At 42.4% G+C, this 25,438-nt stretch overlaps 1 protein-coding gene across 9 annotated transcripts in view; it reads right to left on the reverse strand.

The window, feature by feature from the left end:
* The window catches only part of NHSL1 (NHS like 1), a 178,124-nt gene that overhangs the window by 32,009 nt on the left and 120,677 nt on the right, over positions 1–25,438 (reverse strand). For 8 of the 9 annotated variants that reach the window (XM_085055681.1, XM_085055684.1, XM_085055682.1 and 5 more), the window contains 2 exons: positions 18,156–18,308; positions 1,707–1,834 (listed from right to left, as the gene is read on the reverse strand). In XM_085055681.1, coding sequence (XP_084911807.1) covers positions 1,707–1,834; positions 18,156–18,308 — 281 coding nt within the window. Of the gene's footprint in view, positions 1–1,706; positions 1,835–18,155; positions 18,309–20,583; positions 21,123–25,438 lie in introns of those variants that run through there. The other variant, XM_085055689.1, reaches the window with a different exon arrangement.

Raw genomic sequence — 25,438 nt, forward strand, 5'->3', positions numbered from 1 at the left:
GACTGTCAGTTTGGCAGCTATCTTTCTCCACAGCTCTGAATCATCCTTTCAGCTAAAAATACTTAAAGGAACCTATTCCAATTTGAAATGAAAGTGCTATCTTATATTTGAAGCATACTTAGTTGCATTAATTTTCCCCAGAATGCACAGAAATTGTTAGTAACACATTATATTAACACTCAAAAAACCCTTAACCAAGAAAGGATGGATGACAGCTCTTAAGTCTCCAAGAATCCTCACCCATGCTTATATACTTTCATTCAAATTGTTTTAAGAAAAGTGTATTTATGTTTTTTAAATATTACTTTAGTTTTGCATGCGCAGATGGTTGTATGCTGCACAGCACTGGCCAGGACAAGTTGATGACATATATGTATGCATTTATGTGCAGTGTATCAATAGCAACAAACAAGGTGTTAATACTTTCCCCAGTGGAAATCATAATTCCACTGATTTCAGCAAGGTTTTGTAAATTACCATTATAATACATTCCACAGTATGAATGTGCTTTACATTCTCGGCTCTCTGCCAGTGCATACCGCACACAGCTAAACAAGATGCTCTAACATTCCCTGCCAATACACAGATAAAATGCAATCACCACCTGCATGAGAGACTGTACATATTCCACTCCACCTTTTATTATGTGACTAAAACCCATAGAGAATAAAACTGAAAACACTGCACCCTTTAAAGTGCATACTCAAAAACCTGCACATTTTGCTGATAGTTATTTGGTCCATACTACAGAGGAACATATGGTTTAGTAACAATTTGAAGAAATTAAACTCTGTTACAATCAAGGACATCCTCCCACTCTCTAGCAACATCAATTTTTGGCAAAGTATCCTAGAATACCTATCCTGAAAATGCCAGGAGCTCTGGCATTTCAGTTTTAGACAGGCACACTCCAGTGGATCTTGCCATCCACCCCAGCAGTAACATCCTAGACCACCAACACCAAAGTCAGCTTTTCCTTCAGAGCCCACAGGCACAACAGGATAATGACAGGGGAGCAGAATTTTTCTTCTTCAGAACATTAATGCAGCTTACTAGGTTCTGTAATTGAAATCTATATAATTGATGTATAGAGCAATATGGCTTCATAATTTTTTTTTAAAATTTGTGATCAACTGCTCCTTCTTTTTATTTATTTCTAGATTCTAAGCTAAGAGCACTAGGAGTTGAGATGAGGGGATATAAACACAAAAATCGTGAAGTAAGCTGAAAGAAAGGCAATAAACCAAACTTAATGGGTAATCTTCATTTTCTGGATGCCTTTACCAAACAGCAGTGATGCATTAGGACAAAGCCTCTACCTAACTGAGTAACTGCCTGTATTAGCAATTCAAAGTGTGCATCTATCCAAGTTACAATTCGAGTCTGCTGATGGCTGCTGAATAGCTCTTCCTGCTACTTGAATGTAAACACTTAACAGCTACCCTTGCTGGGGTCTTCCCTCAGAACATTACCAAACCCCTTCCCGCTTTCACACCCTGAACATGCCAGTGGGAACTTCATATCAAAGCATGGGCAGAACTGCGATTTTTAGAGCCCATGAAAGTCAGATGACCCACTATCATTGTAATTCAAAAGAGTAAACATCTTTGTGATCCTCTAAAAACCCTGCCTTATTTGAACAGTGTTATGTCAGGCAAGTAAACTGTAGGCAAGTATTTTTCCAGAGCTTTGTCCCCCACCATTACCTTTTGTTCAATTTCTTCATAATCATCCTGGTAGCTTGCACAGATTGCACTGGAGGACGAGGAGAAGGTGGGGCCCTGAGAGTAATACTGCGAGCTCCGGTAGCCATCCCGCCGCAGCTTGTCACACTCTGCCAAAAGAAAGAGAAAGAGGAGGTTAAATCATGGCAAGAGCCATTACTGTCTATGCTTGGTGTACAATGGCACCCAAGTACTGAATGTTTTTCTGCAAATGTTTACCGTGCATCAACATTGTCTGCCCCAAGTGACAGAACCCAAGGGCACGTTTCTCATGTTTGCATCTATACTTCCTCCTCCCTCACATGTATGACATACGTAAGCCCACACATAGCGTATTAACCCAGGCGATGGCAAGTGCTTTGGAAAGAAGGGGGAAATAGATTCTTTATTTAAGTGAGGCCTGGCTCGGTGTCTTGACAGATGGCAGCATCTTGCAGGATGGGAGACGGATGCAAGCGAGTAACTCCAGGGGTCTCATTTGCCAGGCCGGTAGACATCTATTATATGCCTTACACTCGAAATGATGATGATGTTGCTCACTACTCAAGCACCATCTGCTAAATAACTTTGGCACTGACCACTTGTCTTGTCTTCCTGTCCGTGGAAGAGACCATTTACTGTGATTTTGGAGAGAGGAATGCAAATCATGGGGATCTCAAAATCTCATGTTGCAGCACCTCACATGTAGATTAATACTAAAGAGTTTCCAAAGTTCAGAAAGAATTCAGGGCAAACATGCATCCCCAATCACAACAGCCAAAATTCCAGTCAGCATCGCATCCCCCTCACTAAGTTTTCCACAATAATCTTCCTGCCTCCTAATTGATATTCAGTGTGATTGTGCTAAAGAATAACAGACGCCAGAGCATAAGGAAAAATTAAATGTTCAAGATGCAGCAACCAAATTCATCAGACCAGTTAGCTTTACATTTCCAAAGACAGATATCTGAATCTGTTGAAAGATGATGAAAGCAAGGAGAAGATTAAGTATTTGGTGCATTTCCATTTAAGGAACTGAAATTTCTGCACAAAGAACAGACATTATCACAACACAAAGCGCTTTTATCATCACTTGCTGGAGAAAGACTTTCTGTGATTGTATCATCTGCCTGCCTATCTTGATTTTTAGAATACTCCTTAAAATAGAAAAGATGCAATGTTTATACCAAAGGCAAGGTTTTAGAGCAGCTTTTTGCCTGGCAAATGATTAAGTGGGAGTTACAATGTGCAACTCCAGCATACACGTCCTCTGTTATGCTCAGATGCCTCTGAGACCAAGGTCTCAAAGACTCGTTCTGACGGGTTAACAGACCTACAGGAACCACAGCTCTGCTCTGTGAGGATTTAATCACACAGAATCACAGAATCACCAAGCTGGAAGAGAATTCCAAGATCACCAAGTCCAACCCATGGCCTAACACCACCTCAACTAAACCATGCACTGAGTGCCAATCCAATCTTTTCTTAAACACATCCAGGGACGGTGACTCCACCACCTCCCTAGGCAGACAATTCCAGAACTTCATCACTCTTTATCACAATCAGTAAGGACTCCCCTGTATCTGCACATGGACACTGAGGAGGCAACCTTACACCCTGACAACTGGCCACTTGCATAAGTGCCGGACATATGTCCTTGCCTGTGTATCCCAATGGGGTCAAAAAGGGCAGTATGGCATGAACCTGTCCTTCTCACTCAATTCCAGGACCGACAGTGGTGGAGTGGGTTTTGAGACCCAAATAAATGGCTTGATCTGAGGAACAGAGGGTTGGTAACCCTGTTTACCCATTTCACATGTGTGAGCATGCTGACATTGTGCACATCTGGCAAACTGTGTCCGTACTTCAGGAGGGGAGTGAAAAATGACTGTCAGCAACCACAGTAAAGCAAATTCCTCCACCACACTTCCAAATCTGGTACTGGATCCAGCCAGATGCAGCACATAACACTCACAGATGTGAGCACCCTGATGGGCTATTTATTGGTTTGAGCTACAAATGAACACGGATAAGCGGACTGTGGCAGAACAGGACAGTCCAAAGATTTGCATCAACTTGTAGCCTGGGTTAACACGCTAAGTTGTCAACTTAGACACTGCAACTTTTACCTTCAGAGCAATCACTAATCACCACAAACAAACATGAATACAACCTAAGAGGTGCATACGAATGCAGTTATTTTTCCTCCTATTTTTGGACTAAGGCTTAGGGTCCTGGCTGGCCACTCCTGCGATTCTCCGAAATCAGACACCATAGCACACCACAAAAAAAAAAAAACCTTGTGGTGGTTTGACCTGGGATAGATGCCAGATGCCACCAAAGCTGCTCTATCACTCTCTTCCTCTGAAGAGAGCTGGGCAGGAGTGAGAAAATATAACAAAAGGCCTATGAGTTGAGAAAAGGACAGGGAGAGATCACTCAACAGTTAAAACCACAGGCAAAACAGTCTTGATTTAGGGGACTTTGCTAAATTTATTACCAATCAAAATCAGAGCAAGGTAATGAGAAGTAAAGCAAATCCTAAAAAACACACTCCGCCACCTCCTTCCCAGGCTTAACTTTATTCCCAATTCTCTACCTCCTCCCCACTCAGCAGTGCAGGGAGATGGGGAATGGGGGTTATGGTCAGCTCATGGTGTTGTTTCTGCTGCTACTTCCTCTTCAGGGAGGTCATTCCCTAGCTCCAGCATGGACTTCCTCCCATGGGACACAGTCCTCTAAGAACACTCCAAGGTGTGTCCTTCCCATGGGCTACAATTCTTCACAAACTACTCCAGCAGTGGGTCTCACATGGGTGCAGTCCTTCAGGAACAATCTGCTCCCCACGGGGTCAAAATTCCTGCCAGCAAATCTGCTCTAGCTTGGGCTTCTCTGTCTGTAGGTTCCCAGGGCCTGCCAGAAGCCTGCTCCAGTGTGGGCTCTCCATGCAGTCACAGCTCTCACAGGACTCTTCTGGAGATGACAGGTTCTTCTGGAGCATGATAGATATTCTGCTCTTAATTGTTTCACCTTATTTATTTTCCTAACCAAGAGGGTGAAGATGACGAACAGTGCACTTCCTGAAGGCCAGAAAAGCTCCAAAAATTTCAGGAAATCAACACTGAAGGTCTCAAGTCCATCACAAGTTCAAGTGGAGTGACAACAACAAGCTCACAACCTCCCACTGTCCACAACACAAAATCCATGTAACTTCAGAAGAAATTGCAGCAACACTGCTGATGAAGCCAAAATTCCAACAAACTGCTAGGTGAAACACACCAAGGCAAGGATTTTTGTCCTCAAAAACAGCTTTTCTATTTATGTACTGTCACTGTGCATTTTGCATCACAGCAGGAAACACACTGTGGATGGCACCCAAGGCCAAGAAACCTCATGGGAGGCTTTAGGCAGATATCTTTTACTTCACACTGCAACAGCCCACAAGCACGACACAAGGTCAAACATTGCATCTGACTGAAGGTACTGTCGCTGCCAAACCAAGGGTGGCAAAAAATGTTCTAGCTGGAGGCTCCTACCCTCCATCTCCTTACTATTATTAGAGGTCTTCTCTAAGCAATCAGGTTCATATTTTTCAAATATAGGGGTTTTACTTTTGTGAAAAAATACCAACAAAGAAGCAGAGATACTTTAGGAAATACTCCAGATATGTTCCCTTCTTCCCAGAGGAGCAATATGTTGTTCTATTCTGACAACCCCAAAGACAGAAGAGCACGATGCACTAAGTAAAAAAGTTCTTATAGTTATGCATGTGATTTCAGAGATGTCTGTACTGAAGCTGACTAGATAACAAAAGAATCCATCCAGTTCCACTTATTAAAAATCGTCAGTTTTAAAAATGACAATACATTAGTGCCAGCTGAACCAGAGACATACACACTCATTTCCCACATTACACAACATACAAAACGGTGCACAGCGTTTCCGTATTTCTGCCAAAGAACTGCCAGGTCAAAGCCCAGGACACTGCATAAGGCAGGACACAAACACACGCTCCTGAGGATGAGCCTGCCAGTCCAAATCTGCAGCACATGCTGCAGGCAAGCTCAAAGTCATAATTTTTGGATGGATCTGATCTGAAATGTGCAACAATATGATTATGCCTCAGATGAACCAATTTTGCTCACACAAACACTAATTCCAGGAAAATCAGGAAAGTGTCACTGCCTTGGCAATTGCAATAGGTGGCTACACTGGGTAGTGCCACAACTCAAAAGTCTGAAACTACTTCCCCTTTGTCTCCTGACTGCTTCTGGGGCTAAGCGTACAGGGACACTGCCTGTCACCTTCTGCTGCCCTGCAGGTGCTTTTCTGGCTAGGTAAAACCATAAAAGAGTTCTTGTCTTCCTTCTATACTAGTGATACATTAAATTTCAGAACCTCCCCTGTATTAAGAGTATAGCTTAAAAACGACTGCTGTTAGATTATAATGTAATTTATTTCCACTCATGTGATGCAAGTTAATTCCTTCCTAGAAAACAAAAATTTTCCTGAAATTTCTCCTTGTGTTTGGCCATTCACAGGGTGTTTTTAGTTAAGCGTGAAGCCAGTGCATGGGAAATGTAGTCAAAACCCTTTTAAGGGCCCCCTTGTCATTTCCACAGTTATTAGAACAGGATTCAGGAGATACAACCAAAGAAAATGTGTTAAAGCTGTCAGTGCCCAACACAATCACAACCAAGTCTCCACTGCATACCCAACAGTGTATACAGTCTTTGGTTTGTATTGTATGTTTGTTTTGCATGGTGTGTTTGCCTGGGACTGCAGTATTGCAGCCTTTGCTAAATCTTGGCATCAGACAGAAGCGTGCTGGGGACATGTCCTGTGCAGAGATGGGGACACCCCTGCTCTCTTCCCTGCTGCTAAATAAACTGGGGAACAGGCAGGTACCTGCAGCACCAAACTGAGAGCAAGGCTCAACCGGCCATGTGCAATTCCGCACCAAGAGTTCTGAGCTACAGGCACTGAATTCAGCACTGCTGTGAATAACTCAGCCTCTCTATTTGAAAACTTAGGGCCTTTGTGACAGACTGTCAGGCCAAGTGTATGAAAATACCTCTGAGGCCTCTCAGCTCAGATCTTTCTATTTCATACAAGGAACTTGCATGTGCCCCTGGGCTGGTAACACACCGTACCAAGTCCCACACACAGAGGCAATTTACTGCTTTTCCAACAACTGAAACCATATTCTTGCATGACAGTTTGAGGCACAAATAATGGGAGTGAACAGAAGGCACAGCACTGATACCTCAGTTAATTCGTCTGACACGGTATTACCACAGTAAAGCAGGATTAACATTTACCTTGTCAGACCTACACACCGCACTGTGCCACAACAGATGGAAGGCTGGGAGGGGACCGGATGCATTGGCTCTTTTCCCCTCCTTTAACCAACTTTGGTAATGTTTTGTACCCACTGAGCTTCCTGCCAGTAAAACTTGTCGCGGTATCTTCAAGTTTATATGACTGGTCAGAGAGAGATGGATTCAGCCATTTCCAGAAGTTGTGCTTAACTTTTTCTTATTGCAAATGAACTGTGCAAGAGTGTTATTTTTAACAAGTTTCTTCATAAAACTATTATTTTGCCTCTCAGCATCACGGTGCTCCATACATACCTGTCTGCAGAAGAAAGTCTCCAGGTGCTGGTTTTCCAGGCTAGAGCCCATCTGAGCCTGAGACCTCTCCCTAAGGCACAGCCCTGGCAACAGCACAGAGCCACAGGTTTATGCCACCACCCAGGACCAGTCCTTCAGGTCTCAGGCCTGAAAGTGCACCCATCACTCACTAAATTAGCCTTAATGAGATTAGTCAGATTACTCCTGTAAGCAAACACTGCTCACATGACTGATGCAGGATCAGGCCTTAAGCTCTGTAGCTGTCTACATCCCCATGTACACACTCAGGCACGCTCTCACAAGCATGTATTACAGCATCTAATATAAAAAAAAATGATAACCACATTTCTGAAAATTTGTTAGTAATCAGCAAAGGTACTGGCTAAAGAATTAAACTACCATGATGTTCACTAGTATAAACACAGAAACTTGGCGTCAAAGTTATTCAGACATCTAAATAGCTCCAATTTGCTTGGTGTAACTACCCATCCCATTGGATGGGTCAAGGAATGAAAGACAGGAAAATCATATCCTGGAAACATCTGAATTTGCCCTGTATATGCAAGAACAGGACCTGGAACTCAAAACTAATTGCTAAAACACAAAGAGAAAATGCAACCTGCAACCAGGAGCAGATGTGCTGCCTGCCTGGCAGAGCTGCCCAGAGCTGCTGAAACAAAAACTCCCAGGTATGGAGGCAGAAAGGGGAAAGACGAGCACACACATCATTTACTCTTACACCACCTCTTGCTGCCTCCTTGTTATCAAAAAGGGACATGTGATGAGCTCACAGCTGCATCTGCATGCTTGAAAAACTATCTCAGCTGAAGTCTGGGTGACTTCTTGGCAGAGCTTCTCATGTTGTAGCTTGTCTTTTTCTATTATTATTCCTTTTTTCCTTCTTTTTTTTATTACAGAGAGGGTATTAACTGCTCAAGTCAGCTAAACTGTCAACTATAGAAATAAATCTGCTGACTAGTATATCAAAACACATTTATCTATTCACTGCACATGTCACTGGAAAACCACTCTACTCCCCAGGGTTAGAAATCTTTTTTTTGTTTCATTTTCAAACATTTTAGTTAACTTCTGTAAATATCCGCAAACCATGCTCCTTCCTAAGTCACAACTACAAACACTGTCTTAGAAGTAGCTTTTCAGTATTTCACCTAAACTACACAGACTGTAGTGTAATATACATTTGTCTTGTAAACACAAACTGTTTTCAACTACCTCTTAGTTTACAGGTTACACTGCACTTTAATAATCAAAGTATCACTGCTTTTGTTTTTAAAAGAAATTACTTTCACCACTGGTAAGTAACTGCATATAATTTTGATCTACTTGATAGATACTTTGAATTGGTTTTTCCAGTTGAGCTGAGACAACTAAGATCTTGTGGGCTTGTGACAGACAGGCGTGGGTGTCGAAGACCTGGATTTCTGAGCCGGCATTGCTGCATCCGAGCAAATCACTTTGGGTTAGATCCAGTCAAGCACTTACATCCTACAGACAGACATGACATGATCTAAATTTCATGTATATGCCTTCTACATTCAGAGTCTAAACAGGTATGTACACACTGCCTGCAGCATATGAACAGGATAAATCCAATTCTCAGGCTTCTCAGGATAAATCCAATTAAGGAAGAACTCGAGGTGCCTTAACCACACCAGTGAATCACCACACCAGTAACTGGCTGGCACTGGGTCCAATGCTGCAGTCCCTTCTCATGAGGGGCAAGACATAAGAGAACCTTTACATCTAAGGATGATGTGCCTTTACAAGTTATTTTTTATTCAGATACAAATTTAACCTTTTTACAGATGATGTGAGCCCAGGCTAAATCTCCATCTTCGTACCAGTGTGCTCTGAACACTAAACAAAAGGTTGTCACCTGTAACAGCCAGAGCTGTCCCTTGTTTGGGACTGTCATATGGTTTGGTGCCTCTCTGCCTGCTCACAGCACCGCGGTAAGACGTGGATAAAACCAAGGTAACACTCGACTATGCAGTTAACTGGGGAATTTCAGGGAGGTAACTTTTCAAGATAAAGAGCTTGTTAAGAGTGATTATGCCTGGGACCATAATTAAAACAGACACCCTAGTTCAAAGGTTTCTTTGGTTAGTAAATCTAACAAAAATTACTACCTTTCACTCTGCCCCTTTATGGCTCCCTTATTTGTAAACTGGGGTTAAGAATGCACAGCTCTCTGTGTGTAGATGAGACAGGCTATATAAAAGCATAGCTGTACAAAGGCAATCTTGTTTTTCATAAATATCTCAAGTTAAATATGACTTGAAAAAAGGCAGCTCAATTTAATTCCAACACAGCACCTATTTTTGTCCCTGGATCTAAATATGCAGCAGACAGCTTGCCTCTACCACTTTATATTCCTCCCAAAAATTCACTCAGCTTGGATCATGTCCCATTTCCTTTAAATGTATAAATCCCCATATCATCTGCAGAACTTGACTATCACAGAGACTGCTTCTATATCAAAGCTTTAAAATATGTTGTAAAGCCACAGCAATGATGCACTTGTGTAGCAACTGAACTGTAACCAATGCGGACTGCAAAGCAAGTTCATGAACTTCAGCTGTGATATATCCAGCGCACTGTCTTATTCAGACTCCCAGTTAAAAGGGTCAGGGACTTCAACAGATGGAGTACTGTTGCCATCCAGCTGAAAAAACTGCTCAACAACTCAATCTAGGTGCTTTGGCTACTATCAGCCTTTGTCAATCTGGCCAATTTGCTTATTATTCCTGTCCCTTCCACGAAAATGTATTTTTATGCCGATACTTCTGAATCTTTTATCAATATGTACAGAAAAGCCCAAGACAAGCCCAGAGACAGTGAACACTGGTACCAACACATTTCTTCCACAAGCACCATTTAAAGCAGCAAGTTTTCAACCTACCAGCAAAACTCAGTTTGCTTCAAAGCCTTATTTGATGAGTAAGTACTTGAAAGGTCCATTAGACTTTTTCAAAGGCTATTTTTGCATGCTCCCTCTCATGAATAAGTAGCCAAGCCCAGCCACACGGGTAGCTTTTAATGACAGATGTTGTCCAGAGTTACCCAGAAACAAAGATGCCTTGGGCTCCAAGGGGATGAAGGTAATCCTAACAGAGGGCTGCTGGACTGTGACACAGAACTATGTCAAATGGGTACTTCAAAGCAGTCTTACTGAAAATGAACTAATGTATTTGTGTTAAGTCTATTTCCTCCAACACACGAATGTGTCCTGCCATGGCAACTGGAGACCAGTCAGGCTGGGAAGCCCACCCTTCCAAGCTGTTTCAGGGCTCAGCTGTACAGACACTTATAGCAGAACAAGGATGGGGCACGAAAGCGCAACATTAAAGGAAAGCCAGAGCACAGATTTATTTTCAAGGGTCTAAATCAGATGCAAGTGTTCAAGAAGGATCCAAATTAAAAGGAACTCTTCAACTCCAAAATACTGTTAACAGGGTCAAGTAAATGCAAACACATTGTTCATTCCTTTCTTTTCTTGGAGCTTTTACAAAACAAATGCATTTAATACCAACCTTTAATTCCCCAGGTGATCTGCATGATTTAGAGATACAGAAAACCTGTCTAATAGCACCAGTATGCAACAGCCATGACAAATTATATTTGTTAACAAGCTGTCACTAGGGAGTACTCAAAATAATTATCACTGTTTGTCTCAAGTTAATTTAAATTTCTGCAAGTGCCTTATACGACTGCATTTAGTGGTGACAAGATGTCTTAAGTTTAACAGTGTATTTGTTTCCTTTTGGATCTTTGATGTTTGCATTAAAATAACGCTCTCCACTTTTTCTCTCGCACTTTTAATGGATATTTGTCATCTCTCAGACAACTAAACACAGCTAATACAGAAATATGAAGGGATTTTCTCCTGTTTTTTCTCCTAGGACATTTTAAAAGTAAAGCCATTAAAAATGCTGCCAACAAGCACATAAAACATCCAAATCTAGGAGAGCAGGGAGGAACAAAAGCAAAAAAGGAAATCAACTGAAAGTTCAATATTCCTTGTGATGGAAGTTGCTTTTCTTCAGTTGCACTGAAATAACAATGCTACAGACAGTTAACAGTCCCAATTTATTCTCTCTACTAAAGGCATGAATCTGAAATGGGTTCAATAATCTTTCAGGTATATCCTCCTTAAAAAACCACATTCATCTGGTTTTTTAAGAAAAAAAAAACAGTATCACTGGTATTATTTTGAAACTACTTTTATCTTCTTTAAACCTTTTCACTGAAATTGCTTTCACTGCTCATGTGTATCATGCAATCAATCGACATAAAAACACTCTATGTTTTTACACTCAGTGCTGCACTATACAAACTAAACCTAAAAATAGGCAACCTAGATACTTCCAAGTAGCTCAATTTTGCAGCACAAGACCAGCTTTTAAACACATGCAGTGCAGACTCCTGGTCAAATTCTGTTTAGTTTCATTTGAGTATTTGATTTTTGAAATTCCTTATTAGAAAGGACAGTTGGAGTATGGAACTTGGCCAAAACCATCAACAGATGTACAGTGAATTAATTCAGTAACAGCAAAAAAAGCAGGAGACAGGAGCAGAAGCTATGGTAGTAACTAGACAATTGAAACTAAAATAATGAGAAGTAAGTTGATTTCTGTTTTTTGATTTTATAGCTCCAAGGCCTTTCAAGAACATATGGTCTACTCCTAGCCTTTAATGGCCTTTTACTTCATTAAGGCTTCCAGTTAGTAGGGAGTTCACATCTTGACATCACTCTGAACCTGAACCAGAGCTATTGTCCATATGAAGTGGTTTCCCCCTATTTTGCAGCTCTTTAATGAAACATAAGATTATTTTAAGTCCATAATCTTCTCAGCAGGATTATCGACTAGTAGGTCTGACCCTAATATTGCTCATCTGAACAGTGATCTGGCAGATGCACTGAGAGAACAAAGGCTGAACACATACCTGTCTGGAGGGTCTTGTAGCAAGACATAATAGAGGCTTTATGACTAACTACTTAAATCCGGTTTTATTTGACAATGCTAACCAGATGTCTTCTGGAAAACAAATCAAGTGTTTCAATCACTGCTGCTTAAATACATTCCTTGAATTTGGCCAACAAAGCTAAACAGAAGCTAGAGTCAGCCAAATCCAGCTCTTCTGAAGATGAGATAATAAATGAATCATCGCAGACATTGGAACAACGAGCCCTATATTATGTACGTAGCTTGAATCAACACAATTACCCTGGTGGGGAGGGGAGAGGGCACAAAGTACAGGCAGTTGTGCAGGAAGTTTCAGCAGCTACAGTCTGAAAAGGGGTATGGAAGTCAGCGTGTGGACTGTTCCCACTGTTTACAGCAACACCCTCCTCAGTACATATCTGACACCCTGTTATCTGCTGGAAGGACAGCCAGCCTCGGCAGTGACCAGCCGTGTGTGCCAAGACATTGCCCCTCATCTGCAACTTCAGCAGTGCAGAGGGTGTCCACAATACTCTTCAGGAGTTGGATATCTCCTAACAGCCTGGTATCATTTCAGTCTGGCTGTGTTTGACCTTTAACATTAATATGGTTATTCCATCCCTGCCCTTCATTTATGCCTGTTGTCTCTCAAATCATGAAAAAATGACAACACACAATGGTGGAGCTTGGACTCCCCCACTTTTTTTTTTTTTTTTTTTAATATCAGAAGTGCTCTACATTGCGAATTGCAGGAACTGGAAAACAAGTGTGCCTTGAAAACTCAACTATATATGCCCTGCTCTGGCTCCCATCACTGCAACAGACATATAGGCTTTCCTTTTAGGACACTGAAGCTCCACCTGTAACACACTGCTAATGCTGCAAACCTGCTCAGAACGTGAACAGTCACACCTTATTATAGGCCCCAAGCAGTCAAGCTAAGCAACACTACAATAGTGCTGTGTCTCCTCCCCATCTTCGTGATTCACACCTTACTGCTTGTCAGTTTTAGAATATAACACAGCACACAAAATGAGGATTAGTCTCAATCTACTTTTACTACCAAATATTTCTGTCACTGCTAAATACTACAGCTGTTGTATCTGTGCTGACAGCTGAAGACCACTGTACTTCAGAGACTTCCTCAGACCCTGGTTCTTCAAACAGGACCATGCAACGAGTCAGATCTGTCAATGCACCCGGTCAGGGATGGGAGCTGTTTTACCCTCCTGACTCTGGCTGAATGCCCACTGAACCTCTTGGCCTTATGGAACAAGAACACTAAAGAAAACACTGCAGTATGTGGCACTGGGCCCTTTAGCACAGATGACAGCCTGCCTTAAAAAACAATGCCACTCTGAACAACATCAAATTCACAGCTCTGTTACGCCCCAGAGCTGGTCCAGCCACTCAGCAGGCATTAGCAACACGAGACTAAAGTCTAGTAGCCCTCCAGCCTTGGAGCAGAGCACACAGCAAGGGAACAGGATTGATTTGAGGATCCTGGCCCCATGCAGAGCCTCAGCTCTTCCTTCCCATCTGTCGTCTTCATCTCCTGCTTTCATGACTTCCTAGGACAAAACAGTGACACCAAGCATAGAGTCATGTTAAGACTCCTCAGGTTAGTACTGTTTTGTTTCTATCTGAACATTTGTATATTGGAAACACCTTTCATGAAGTGACCATGAAAACATCAGGCAGAGGCTGCATAGGACAGGCTTTCAGGAAAGACCAGATAGAGGAGCTTGGCCAGAGGGTAAGAAAACAAACATCCTGGACAGCACGTGCCAAGCACCCCATCTGCTTCAGCAGGCTCTCCGAGGTCCTGGCTCCTTCCCCAAAGAAGAGTTCGCTTTATCCAGTGCAAACAAAACACTAAGAGAAAGTACTGTATCTATCACCACAACTCAAGAACTGCATCGTTTTCTAAATGTTTAAATCAAATTGCAATGGTACCATGACTGTGAAGTGCAGCTGAAATCACTCTTCTTCCCTAGCCATCATATTAAGCCCTGAGACCTTTCATTTAAAATGAAGTAACACGGCCTGGGTATAATATATGAAGTCACTCATTTTAGTCAATGACAATTTTAAATTTTAATATAGGTTACATAAAGCAACTTCAGTTCTCAAGAACAGACAGACCATGCATCACAAACTTTCCATGTTCCAGGTGCTTCATCTTCTAATTCAGAGAATTAATTACTTATTGGACAATACTACTTTTTAAAACTTCAGAGGGCAGCAGAGCACCTGCATGCCTGAAGAAGGATAAATAGCTTTACCTCAGTTATGAATACATTTGAAGGCAAGATCTCACCACTTATACTTGGAAGTAGCTTCATAAAGGAAAAGCATAGTATTTCCCCTTGATTTCAAAAGGGTGAAAGGCCAGTTCATAGGTAAAAATCTAAAATATCTCCCTATGCAACATCTACTGTCACATACTGCATCCATTTCCACAGTGTTGATAAGCGGGGGTTGTATTAATATATAATATACAAAAATAATCAACTGCATGAAAATTAATGGAAAAAATATTTTCCTCCTGCAAACACCATACTGCTTCCTGAAAAAGTATGCAGAGATCAGCAGATGGTGTACTTATTTTTCTCAAGACAGGTTAGATACTATTTATTTTAATGTCTCTAATATTTTACGCTTAAACCAATATTAGTGGCAATACTAGCTTCTGCTTAAGTGGTACTTCAAAGATAATTCCAGATGAGACATCTTTTTATTTACTTCACTAGCTTTTTTTTTTTTTTTTTTAAATTAGACCCACACTGTAAAGAATGTGCTGTTAAAACAGTACCAGAATAAGTAGTTTGCTTTTGCACTGACTGTCTTAAAAGCTGGCCAGGATTCTGTCTGGTTAGCATTAGATGGGTGAAAATACTTCTATAGAAACACTTTGCTTGAATTATTTTAAAAGATTTTATACATTTGATATTTTTACAGGTGGTTTAAATGTGCTCTACACATGAATAACTGTTTGTTACTTAAGTTTTATACTTCCTTTTCCATTCACAGGGGAAGCCACGTGTGTAGTAACAAATAAATAGTCTTCAACCAAGCTGCTATGTACCATTAGCATACGTAACATTAGCTGTCATAACGTGAACAACAACAGCACTGAAAAACTTTCAAACATGTCTTTTGATGGTCTCAACAACAGCTGCTAACTTTGTCCTCAAGACCTCATTATCAGGTCCAAGGGGACCAGCAGAACTTCTTTCTTCCTTCCCAATGTCCTCTAAAGATATGATTAAATATACAGAAATGATTTTTGAGTAGTGCTTGTGTCCCCTATTCTTAAAAACATTAAATTATTTCACAGCCCCAAAAATTTATTTCAGCACTTCAGTATCTATGCCCTTGTATCTCTCCACTGCCGTGCCTGTCTACTGCTTCATTTCTGACTTAGCATAATACAAACATAAATTTTGCTTTAGTTCTACTTTTTTCCAGTTTCCCTTTGGGCCATCATTTTTTGGAAAGAAAGGGGATTCATCACTTTCTCTGCACAGACTACAGTGCATTTTGTCATCCAATGTAATTTTTTCCCCACCACCCATACAGCATGTTGGGTCACTTACAGCTGTCCTACTGCTCCACGGTTTACCTCAACCAAAGAATCTGAAACACCAAAAGGATGTCAAAATGGAAGCTTTATCACAAGGCCAAGAAATGCAGAACTAAAGTCCCCATGCCATCCCAAAGGCGCTTCTCATGAGACTACTTTTCTTCAAGCTCTTCCATGCTATGGTCACATAGCACTGAATTTCCTTTCTACCTATTAAGAAGCTTTAGAAAACTTTGTCTTTTCTAAAGAAATAGCTGGAAAAGCAGTTCAGCAATTGTCAAAATTATGACACAATTCCAACAGTGCTTTTACACTGAAAGATACTCTGCTCTGGATACAGAACGTTTAAACCAATTCTCCAAATACGATCAGAGGCACGAGAGCCTTCCTGATGTCACAGTGCAGGCTGAAGCAGCAGCAGAGTAAAACTGGCAAAACTTTAGTCAGTGCCTCTCTTACTACTACTCATGCTGCAGCTTCTCAGGACAGTTACAGGCAACAACAAGGAGTTATTTTAAAACTGCACTTAGGGAAAAAAATGGCTCAAGGAAAGAGCTTGAGGTTAAACAAATAAATAACAGAGCTGTGTTCACTATGTTAGCAGTATGAGGTCTGGTGAAGATGTCATGACAATTTCTTCTCTTTCAGTACTTCCAAAGCATGAAGTGGAAACTCACTTCATTACCACGCAGACCTACATCATGTACACAAGCCAGTTTACTTAACACAAATGGCTAACTGGCAAATTGTAGTAGTACTGAATAGCTTCTTTTTTGTAATGAGCAAAACCTCCAGAGAAAAATCCCAGCAGACCGAAATAATTTCAGGTGTGCAAGAGGAGGAAGCAGCGTATATTACTTGTTTTCACACAGATATAGTAGATATAAATTTATTTAAACAGAACATGAAACTTCTAGATACATTTCTGATAAAACTTAAGAAAATTGGTGCAGCATTTTAGCCTGTGCAGGCTTTTTTATAACAGTCCAAAACAGAGAACAGAAAAAAATTAGAATGAGTGGTTAAGGTTCATGAAAAGCTAACCACAATTAATATTCTTTTTAATACAAAGCAGGCAAATATTTTTATTTTGTAAAGGACTGGTAAGTGTACCTGCAAGAGAACAATAAATGGTTCAAGGCTAAGGAACTGCACAAATGTATTAATCCAACAATAAGTACTGAGGGCACACAGGCTATCTGCTGAGCCATGCAGAAACCAATAACACTGGCTGTCAAGAGTCCCCTATTAAATGATAACAAAAAGCACCTAGTAAGAGACAGTGAAAATCAATTAACTGGGGAAATGGCAAGAGAAATGAAATATGGCAGCAAAACACTTCTCTATTCAGACATACAAAACAAAGCTTCCTTCAAGTCTAAAAAGCAGAAATGTCATGTTAAACAAATAAAAAATACAGTATTATTTTAAATCACGTTAACTTCGCAAGGTATCAAGTACCTGCAGCTCCTGCTGAAACAAAAAGGGACTAGAATGAGTGGACTCTTTGCAGGGTAACCCCCTTTGTTAAACAGACAGTGCAAAGGAAAATCTAGGTTAACCATTTCCAGAACACGATTATACTGTTATTTTAAACTTTACATCTAGCCCAGGGACAGACATTCTGCAGGCCTCCTTGCTGGCTGCCTGTCTCTGTTCTCACGGCTGCACTGACACAACACAACACCTCCCATGAGAGACTGCACAGGTACACCCCCAGGGAAGGTACTAGGGTAAAAACTGGGCCTTAAAAATACACTGAACCCTTCTGCAAGGAGGCACTTTTATTACTGGAAGAGTTCTTTTGAGCGCCCTGTTCCCCATTTCCCTTTTCTGCTCTCAGCACCCTTTCCAGCTTCTCACAAGCCCCAGCAGCCCTGGAAACGACAGCATACAACAACAGAAGAAATCACCAAACGAAACACCTCTGAGGTGGTTTTTACTCCACAAATGGACTAATTCAGGACTTACTGAAATTGAAAGGACCATTTTGGAAACACTCCAAAGACTAAATGGAAGTGGCTAAGAGATATGCTTTTGTATTCTGGAGTGCTCTGTCAGGTAACACATTTACTTGATTCTTCACAGCGAAATAATTTTTGCCTTGACCCTTCATTTGAGTGGGTAAATCCCACTAATGTTCTATATGTGCTGCAGAAAAACAAATAAACTTCTTCCAAAGCCTGCCATTTGGATATGTATGAAAAGACTATGGCAAAAAATACTGTCCTTTTAGGACACGTCTGTGTCAGTTGCAGCGTCTTACCTCTCAGTACTGACTTGAGGTTCAGCTTGGCTTGTCTGTGCAGGTCCTCCACACAAGGTGGTCTTGAGGAAGGTAGGAAGACATTTTCCTGCTGGTGCCATGGAGCAGTGTAGTGCACAGTCCACCTGCTCTCTTCATCTAGGTTGGAAACAGCTGCAGAGAGACACAATAAAAATAAAATTAAATGTTATTGCAGATAGCTCTATCAGGAAACCCCACATGTAAGTTTGCCACACATCATCTAAAAATGAGAACAGCATTGTTTGCCCCTGTAGACCCATCAAAATACTCCTTAGAACCTCATTTCCATAACAGTTAAAAGCAACCTTCCTTTCATTTCTACTCTAAAATTATGTTCTGTTGGAAACACCTTTTTCTCTTCCCATTTTTATACTTGCTTTTTTATTTACTCTAAACTTGCAACTCTCTTCCCCCCCCTCTAGCTCTCACTCTTCACAAAGGAATCAGTTTTCATTCCCTGATCATGGCAGGTGCTGTGCAGTGCAGAATAGCTTCCTCTTGGCTCAAAGGTGCCCCTGGGAATATGAGTGTCTTCATGAGAGATGACAACAGGTTCATTTGTATTGGGAAACAACCTTGTCTGACCTCATGTTTGCTCAAACCAGGAAAGAGGATTGCAATGAAGCAAATAAATTAGCTACTTTCCTTTGTCATGAGTGGAAAGCAGATATGAACAAAAGCCACTCCGTGGACGAATACTGCTCAGAGCACAACAGCACTGAAGAGGGCTATCTCTGGCCACCTCTTTGCAGTCAATACATATGTGAAAATAAAACACAGACCTTGTTCAAGTTCAAAGGTCTGTACAGACAATCTAGCAATGAAACAGCCGAAAGATGTATTGCCCAGATTTGTTTATCATTTATGCTTCCCAAGAGCAACTGCCTTTGTTTCAAGTTTATCATCAATAAAAACTTCTACAGCTGAGCAGCCTTATCCCTCTACCCTGCTGTAAACAGAAAAAGGGCAATTGGGGGTCATATTTTATGATCCCCCAGGCATCCTCTGGCCTTCAGCCAGCATGCTGCACATCCTTGCTTTTTAGCTCTCCAAAGCAGAAAAAGCCACTACAGATATGCTGCCTTCCCAGCACCTGCCCTGCTGCCACAGCTCCGCTGCCCCAGACCTCACAGTCAGCTCTGCATCCTCCCTTTGCTGCCTTTGCTGCTGCACTGCCTGTGGCAACACTCTGTGGTTTGTCTGATGCCCTTGTGGCAGCAGAGGAGGTATGTAAAAACTGAGAAGCAAAAAGGAGACAACAGTCTCCTGTCAGCTGAAAAATTACCCTTTCCTTAACACTACTGTGCATCTGCTGGGATCATTTCAGATAGAAACAATTGCTATTCATTAAGGAAAATAAGCTATGCCTCTCACTTCAAAACCTATCTACAGCCGAATGCTCAATGCCTGTTCCTTCCTAAAACGACTTGGGATAGATACGGGGGAGGATCTTTCTTATCTGTCTCCCCTCACACTTTTTAGATTAGTTTCAGACCTCAAAAAAAGGCTTTTAAAGACTTTGAATGAGTGTCCTCATTTCTGAGTCTTGCTCCTGCATCCCACCTCTCACAGACATACTGGCCACAACAAGGCAGATACACATTCAGCCTGTGCCCTTTTTTCCAGTTTTTGCTAACCAGAGGTCAAACCTAAATAACAAAAGATGGAGAAGTCACTACCTACCCGGTTACAGCATCAATCACCCCCATCTAACAGAAAAAGGGTCACTTAAAACCAATGAAAGGCACCCTCGCCACTCCCTTGGCTGAGTGGGTGGATGGGGAGGGGAGTAAGGCTGGAGAAGGAAAAGGAGGAGGGAAACACCTGCCGCCAAGCCCACTGTCTGGCTGCAGTCCTGCCACACCGAAATTAAGGTTTACTGCTCGTCAGAGCAATAATGCTCACCAAAACTAGTCAAGAGAAGTGCTGTGCACATTTGCCAACTACTCATTCTAGCGTGATTTGTCTGTCCTTCACGATTTAAATTAAGATCAACGTGATTTTAAAAGTCACTCTGAAACCAGAACATCTTTACAAAACAAACTTCATGGAGATAACAGCGACACAAGCCCATAGCTGCATAAGCAGACACAGATGTCTGACAAACCATGAGGACACCCCGACACACCCTGCCTTGTCACCGAGTTGCCCGTTCCACACCAAGAACTTTGGCTCCTTCAAAATCACCGTGACAAAGCACTTCCAAAGCCACAGTGTCCCGAAGCAGAGTTCCTAAAGACCCTCACAAGGCTGCTTCCACAGACCCCAATATGACCACGGACGACAAGAGCGAGATAAACTTTAAAACAGGCTGTAGGAAGCAGGAGTGAAGCCAGAGGGACCTGCACTTTCCTTTAGAACTGGGCTGCCTCCTGAAAGGACTGTGAGCACGCACAGCTATACTTACACTTTCTCTTGAAAAGTTTCATGAGAGATTTAAGCTTCATGTTGATGAAAACCACCATTTCCAAGGTGCTGAACTGCAATCTTGGAGTCGAAATCCCATAGAAAGGAGGAGCTGCAGAAAGCTGACCGCCAGACTGAACCTGTTCAAACTCTGCAAACCAGATTTCTCTCCCCCAGGTTTCTCCACTCTGCCTTTTTTTTTTCTGAAATCGCTTTAAATAGGTCTAGATCTTTCTGACAGAAGAAATAATTTACAGTTCTTTAGCCTGAATTTCTCCTCTTTACACGTAAGCTTGTGGGCTGAAAACAGCCAGTTCCAACAAGCAAAACAGGAGGAAAAAAGCGCCCCAGCTGTTATTCACGTTTGCGCAGGACGAAAAAGGCTTTCTTGCTGTCCACGCAGTTACTCCGCTCTCGTTCTCCTCCTTTCCTCCGCTCTCCAAGTTTGGGCGCTCCAGAAAGTCCCGAGCTGGCAGGTGCTTGCTGTGCTCCCCGCGGCTGCAGGCGGCTATGCGGCGGAGCTGCAGGAGATCCCGGCACCTTCCCTGCCCCCGCCCCGCCCGCCGCACCTCCCCGGGGCCGCCGCCGCCGGGGGGGGCAGCCAGCCCCGGCTCCTTCCAGTTGCAAATGAGTGCTGCATTTTCGTGCTAATCAGGATGCTCTGCTTTCCCACCGCTCACATCCTTCCCCCATCTCCCCCCAGCCCCCCTTTTTTTATTTTCACCCTCTTGCTCCCACTTTATCAAGGATCCAGAGCTGCAACTTAGCTGGCTGCAACACGGAGTGTCGCCTCTGCATTGCCTCCCCTTCCAGTCCCACTGCTCCCCCCGAAGTCACTGCCATTGCCTGAGACATCAGCACACTAATTTTACATATTGAATTTTATTCAGTTACGCTCCTAATTTATTCTTATTAGCGTCATCTCAGACCAGATAGATGGAAAATAAAATCGAATTATTTCTGGCTAATAGAGATTCTGTTATTCATCAAACGAAACTTGCGCAGGGAGATGAAACAGCCCAGCTTTTTGAGATGCTCATTATATCCTCGTGTCTTAAAAAATGTATCTGTACAGAGGTCCACAGCCATCCTTCCTAGGAATGAACTCCAATTTTGCAGAAGTTAAAGAAAAAAATTCTAAGCACCAAATGAATGTGCTCAGCAGGGCATGCCCTTCGCATAATGTTCAGGCTCAAGAAGCAAGCCCTCCCTCACAAAGCAAGCCTAGGAAACCCCCTCGGGTTAACAATGAAAAGGATTTTTTTCCTCAGGAAAAAGAAAAATGCCAGCAGCAGGGGGCTCAGGCTGACCCCAAAGCTGCAGCAGATCCAGCCTCTGGAGCACAGCATGTAAAAAGCAGATGCTCCACAGGAACTTCTATGTTTCACCAGTTGAGACTCAGCACTGCAAAGAACAGACTGTAAACGGAGTCTTCATCATTGTCTGAACATACTATCATCAATATTTTGTGAGTATTTTCCAAATCCAGAGACTCTGCGATTACAACGGGGGCTTGACATCAAAACTACCATGAGCAGCAGGTCTCTCTCCAGCAGCAGCTGGTCCAAGAGACTTTTTGACTGGCTCAGCTTTGCCAAAGGGACAGAAGACCATGGTGCCATGGCAGCAATGGCAAGGAAGGCACCTCTGCTATTTGCATAGATTTCCATCAAGTACTAACACAAAAAATTACTCTGGCATTGAAGTCAGATAACAAGGTAACTATTTAGTACTGGTTTTGAATCAAATACACAGTAATACCCCCATCAGACATTTGCCTATACATCCACGAACCACAAAACCACTTTAAATACATGTTTGCTGGACATACACTGGAAGTGAGTGCAGACTGACTCCATTTCTAACTTCAGCTACATTGCTATCTGAAAGTAAACCAAGGAGATGGTAACTCCTTTTCTAATGTGGTGTCCATCTTTCTTAGGATGTAGGAAGTGCCTCTTCCTACATGTGCCTCTTCCTTAGCATGCAGGAAGGGGAGCACAGGGAGACAGTTTCAAGCTAAAAAATTTTAGTCTGTGCTGATGGAAGTGAGACAGACTCTTCCAAAAAGTCTGGAACCTCAAAAGAGCTTTGCAAGCCCTGGGAAGCAAGACCTTGTTACCTTTTCATGGTCAAGCCCCTGTGAATCAACATGATCCTGGGTACTTTAGGCGGCTTGCAATCCTTTTCATTTCACCCCGGGCTACAGTGCATGCCAAGTGCAGTGTGCTCTTTGCTACAGGATCCTAAACCCACCCTGAAGCATTTCTCCTGCCTGAGAACAAGCACTTGACTACTGTCCTCTAGCCCTCATCTCGGGCACGAAGGCAGACATTCAAACCCAGCAACAAACAATACCTAAATTGATGTCTGCCTTTCATCCCCCTCCCCGCCCCGACTTTGCTTCCACCTTCCCTCAGGTCATGCTGTAAAAGAGGTCAGACATCAAAAATGGCTATCATGAGGGAATACCCCAAAGGAAATGCCGTCTGGCTACTTATATCTGCAACTCTGAGGGTCTGTACTAGTTCAACAACAAACAAAACCTCTTCCCCACCTGAAACAAACCCAATGACTTCCATAAAACACATCACGTTGTCTCAACCCATCTTTCTGGAAACGCTTTTCCTGTCTCAAGAAACTGTCACTGCAACTGGCTTCTACTAGCAGTTTTCTGAGAACTTAAAGCATGACACACCTGTGCTCCTGTGCACTCTGCCTGTCTACACTGAGAAGAGAAAGAAAAGATGGGGTAGTTCGAGAAAATTTTTATTGTAGTCACTATGCAAACAGATAAAGGACTTCAGCCCCAAACATTGCCAATCCAGCAGACAAACTCACAAGAATTCCCACCAAACAACAAGAAGAAAAAAAACCCATCTAAAATTACCTTGATAGAATAAAATTTAAAAGCTTGTTAAAGCTAGATAAACCCAGCATGAACAGCAGGCATGTACACACTGTGATATCAGTTCTTTAAATGCAAATAACTCAGAGACAAGCTGCAGACTGGGGAGACCTTGCTCTGTGACACACTAGCTACTCCACCTTGGACAGGTTAATATTAACCCACCCACTGCTTGAGTTAGCACATCCTTAGAAGCAGGGATCACACTCGCTGCCACACAAGGATCACAGAAATGCAGAGAAAACAGGAATATCACGAGGAATACAGAAAATATGGAGATGTTCAGCAAATGCTAATTTTCACGTCATACTGGATGGGATTTGTCACAAAGTTTGGCTCAGAACAAACTCCTTCCTAAAAAGTCAGGGACTGGAGCAAACAAAATAAGAGGCGAAAGTTGCAGTGCCAAACAGCACCCTCAAAATCACAACTGTGTAATGAACTCATTAGTAAAACGCTTTTTTTAGTTCAACTATAATAGTTTTTAATCCCTGAGTGGTTAAAGTGATTCTAATTTTCTACTAGAGGCCATATACATGCAGAAGAGAAGTAAAGAAGAGTGGCTGCTTGCATATGGCATGCCTGAAATGCTGCAGCCATTCCTTCACTCCCCTCCCTGCTCTATCCCCTCTTTAGAGGGGCTTTCCAGCTGACCTGCTCCACGACAGCCATCTGGGACACCCACCCCTCCACATTCACAGCAACATAAAACATCGGCGCCTGTGAAACAATCTGGAAATATCCAGCTTCCACGGAAGTATTTCCAGCCAGCCCCTGGGGGAGAGGGGGCTCTCCTGTCTAGCCCCCATTCACAACCCAGTGCCCTGAACCTTAGCACCAGTGCACAAGATCCACTGAAAAAGCTGAAGCTTTATAAAAAGGCAAACATTGGAAAGTGACATTCTTGGGTCGTTCGTAACCACAGCCTGAGCAGCTGCCCGGCAGCAGCCCCAGGAGCAGCTGTCCACAGGGACACTATGTGAGATATCATAGAGTGGGAATCAGCCTTCTCTTCCTAATCACCAGCCCATGCATATATATGCAGTACAAAATTTAGGAAGCATTTAATTTTAAAAAAAAAAAAAAAAAAAACCCAAAAACAAAACAAAAAAAAAAACCCAACAGGAAAAAAAACCCCCACCAAATCAAAACCAGTAATAGCTAAAGCAATGCTTTGCTGCTCCCTCCCACAAATGAAGACAAATTTTACTTTATTTTCACGAAGGAGAGGTAAACTCAACACACAGTATATCAAGTTGATTAAAAGAATGATACCATCAAACTAATAAAATGCAGCATCATCTCAAAACCTAAACTTCAAGTTGCAGGCCTTAGCTATTTTATCTGGACAATGGAAAAATCCTCCATTAAACAACTGTGTAGCATTTATGACATTTTAAGAGGAAAGAAAAAGTAAAACCATCCAACTGAACTGGGAACTGCATTGTGAGAGCTCTTCCAGTGAGTCTCTATTCAGTGCACATAAGGGAAAGTGGAAATGCTGGCAAGCAGATGTACTCAAAACAATTAAATCAATGCCTTTGCTTTTACAGACACATCACTCAGTCGCTCTAAATAAGTTTCCACTGTGCCATCCTACAGCAGCTCGTGGGATGTGCAGGGAAGAACCTGCTGAAGGGCAGCTGTTTCCAGCACGTCTGCAGGGATGTGTCCGTGTAGGACATGCTCAGGATTGCTCCCTGCCACCCCCTCCCACCCACTCTAAGCAGCTGTGGTGTCCAGAGGGGTGCAGCTATGGAAGTGACCCCCGCACGCCCCCTCCCCAGGCTGCACAGAGCACCCAGGCATCAGCAGGGCAAGCCTCAACCTGGGGAGAGCTATCAAACCCCTTCCTGCTGGCCACAAGGCTCCTGCCTGGCACAGACCAACACCACCCAGCTTTGAAAGCTGCACTTACACTTCTACCTGAGATTTCCATCATGAAGAA

This window comes from Lichenostomus cassidix, chromosome 3 (assembly GCF_008360975.1).
Source record: "Lichenostomus cassidix isolate B80296 chromosome 3, HeHo_3.0, whole genome shotgun sequence".
Classification (NCBI taxonomy): Eukaryota; Metazoa; Chordata; class Aves; order Passeriformes; family Meliphagidae; genus Lichenostomus; species Lichenostomus cassidix.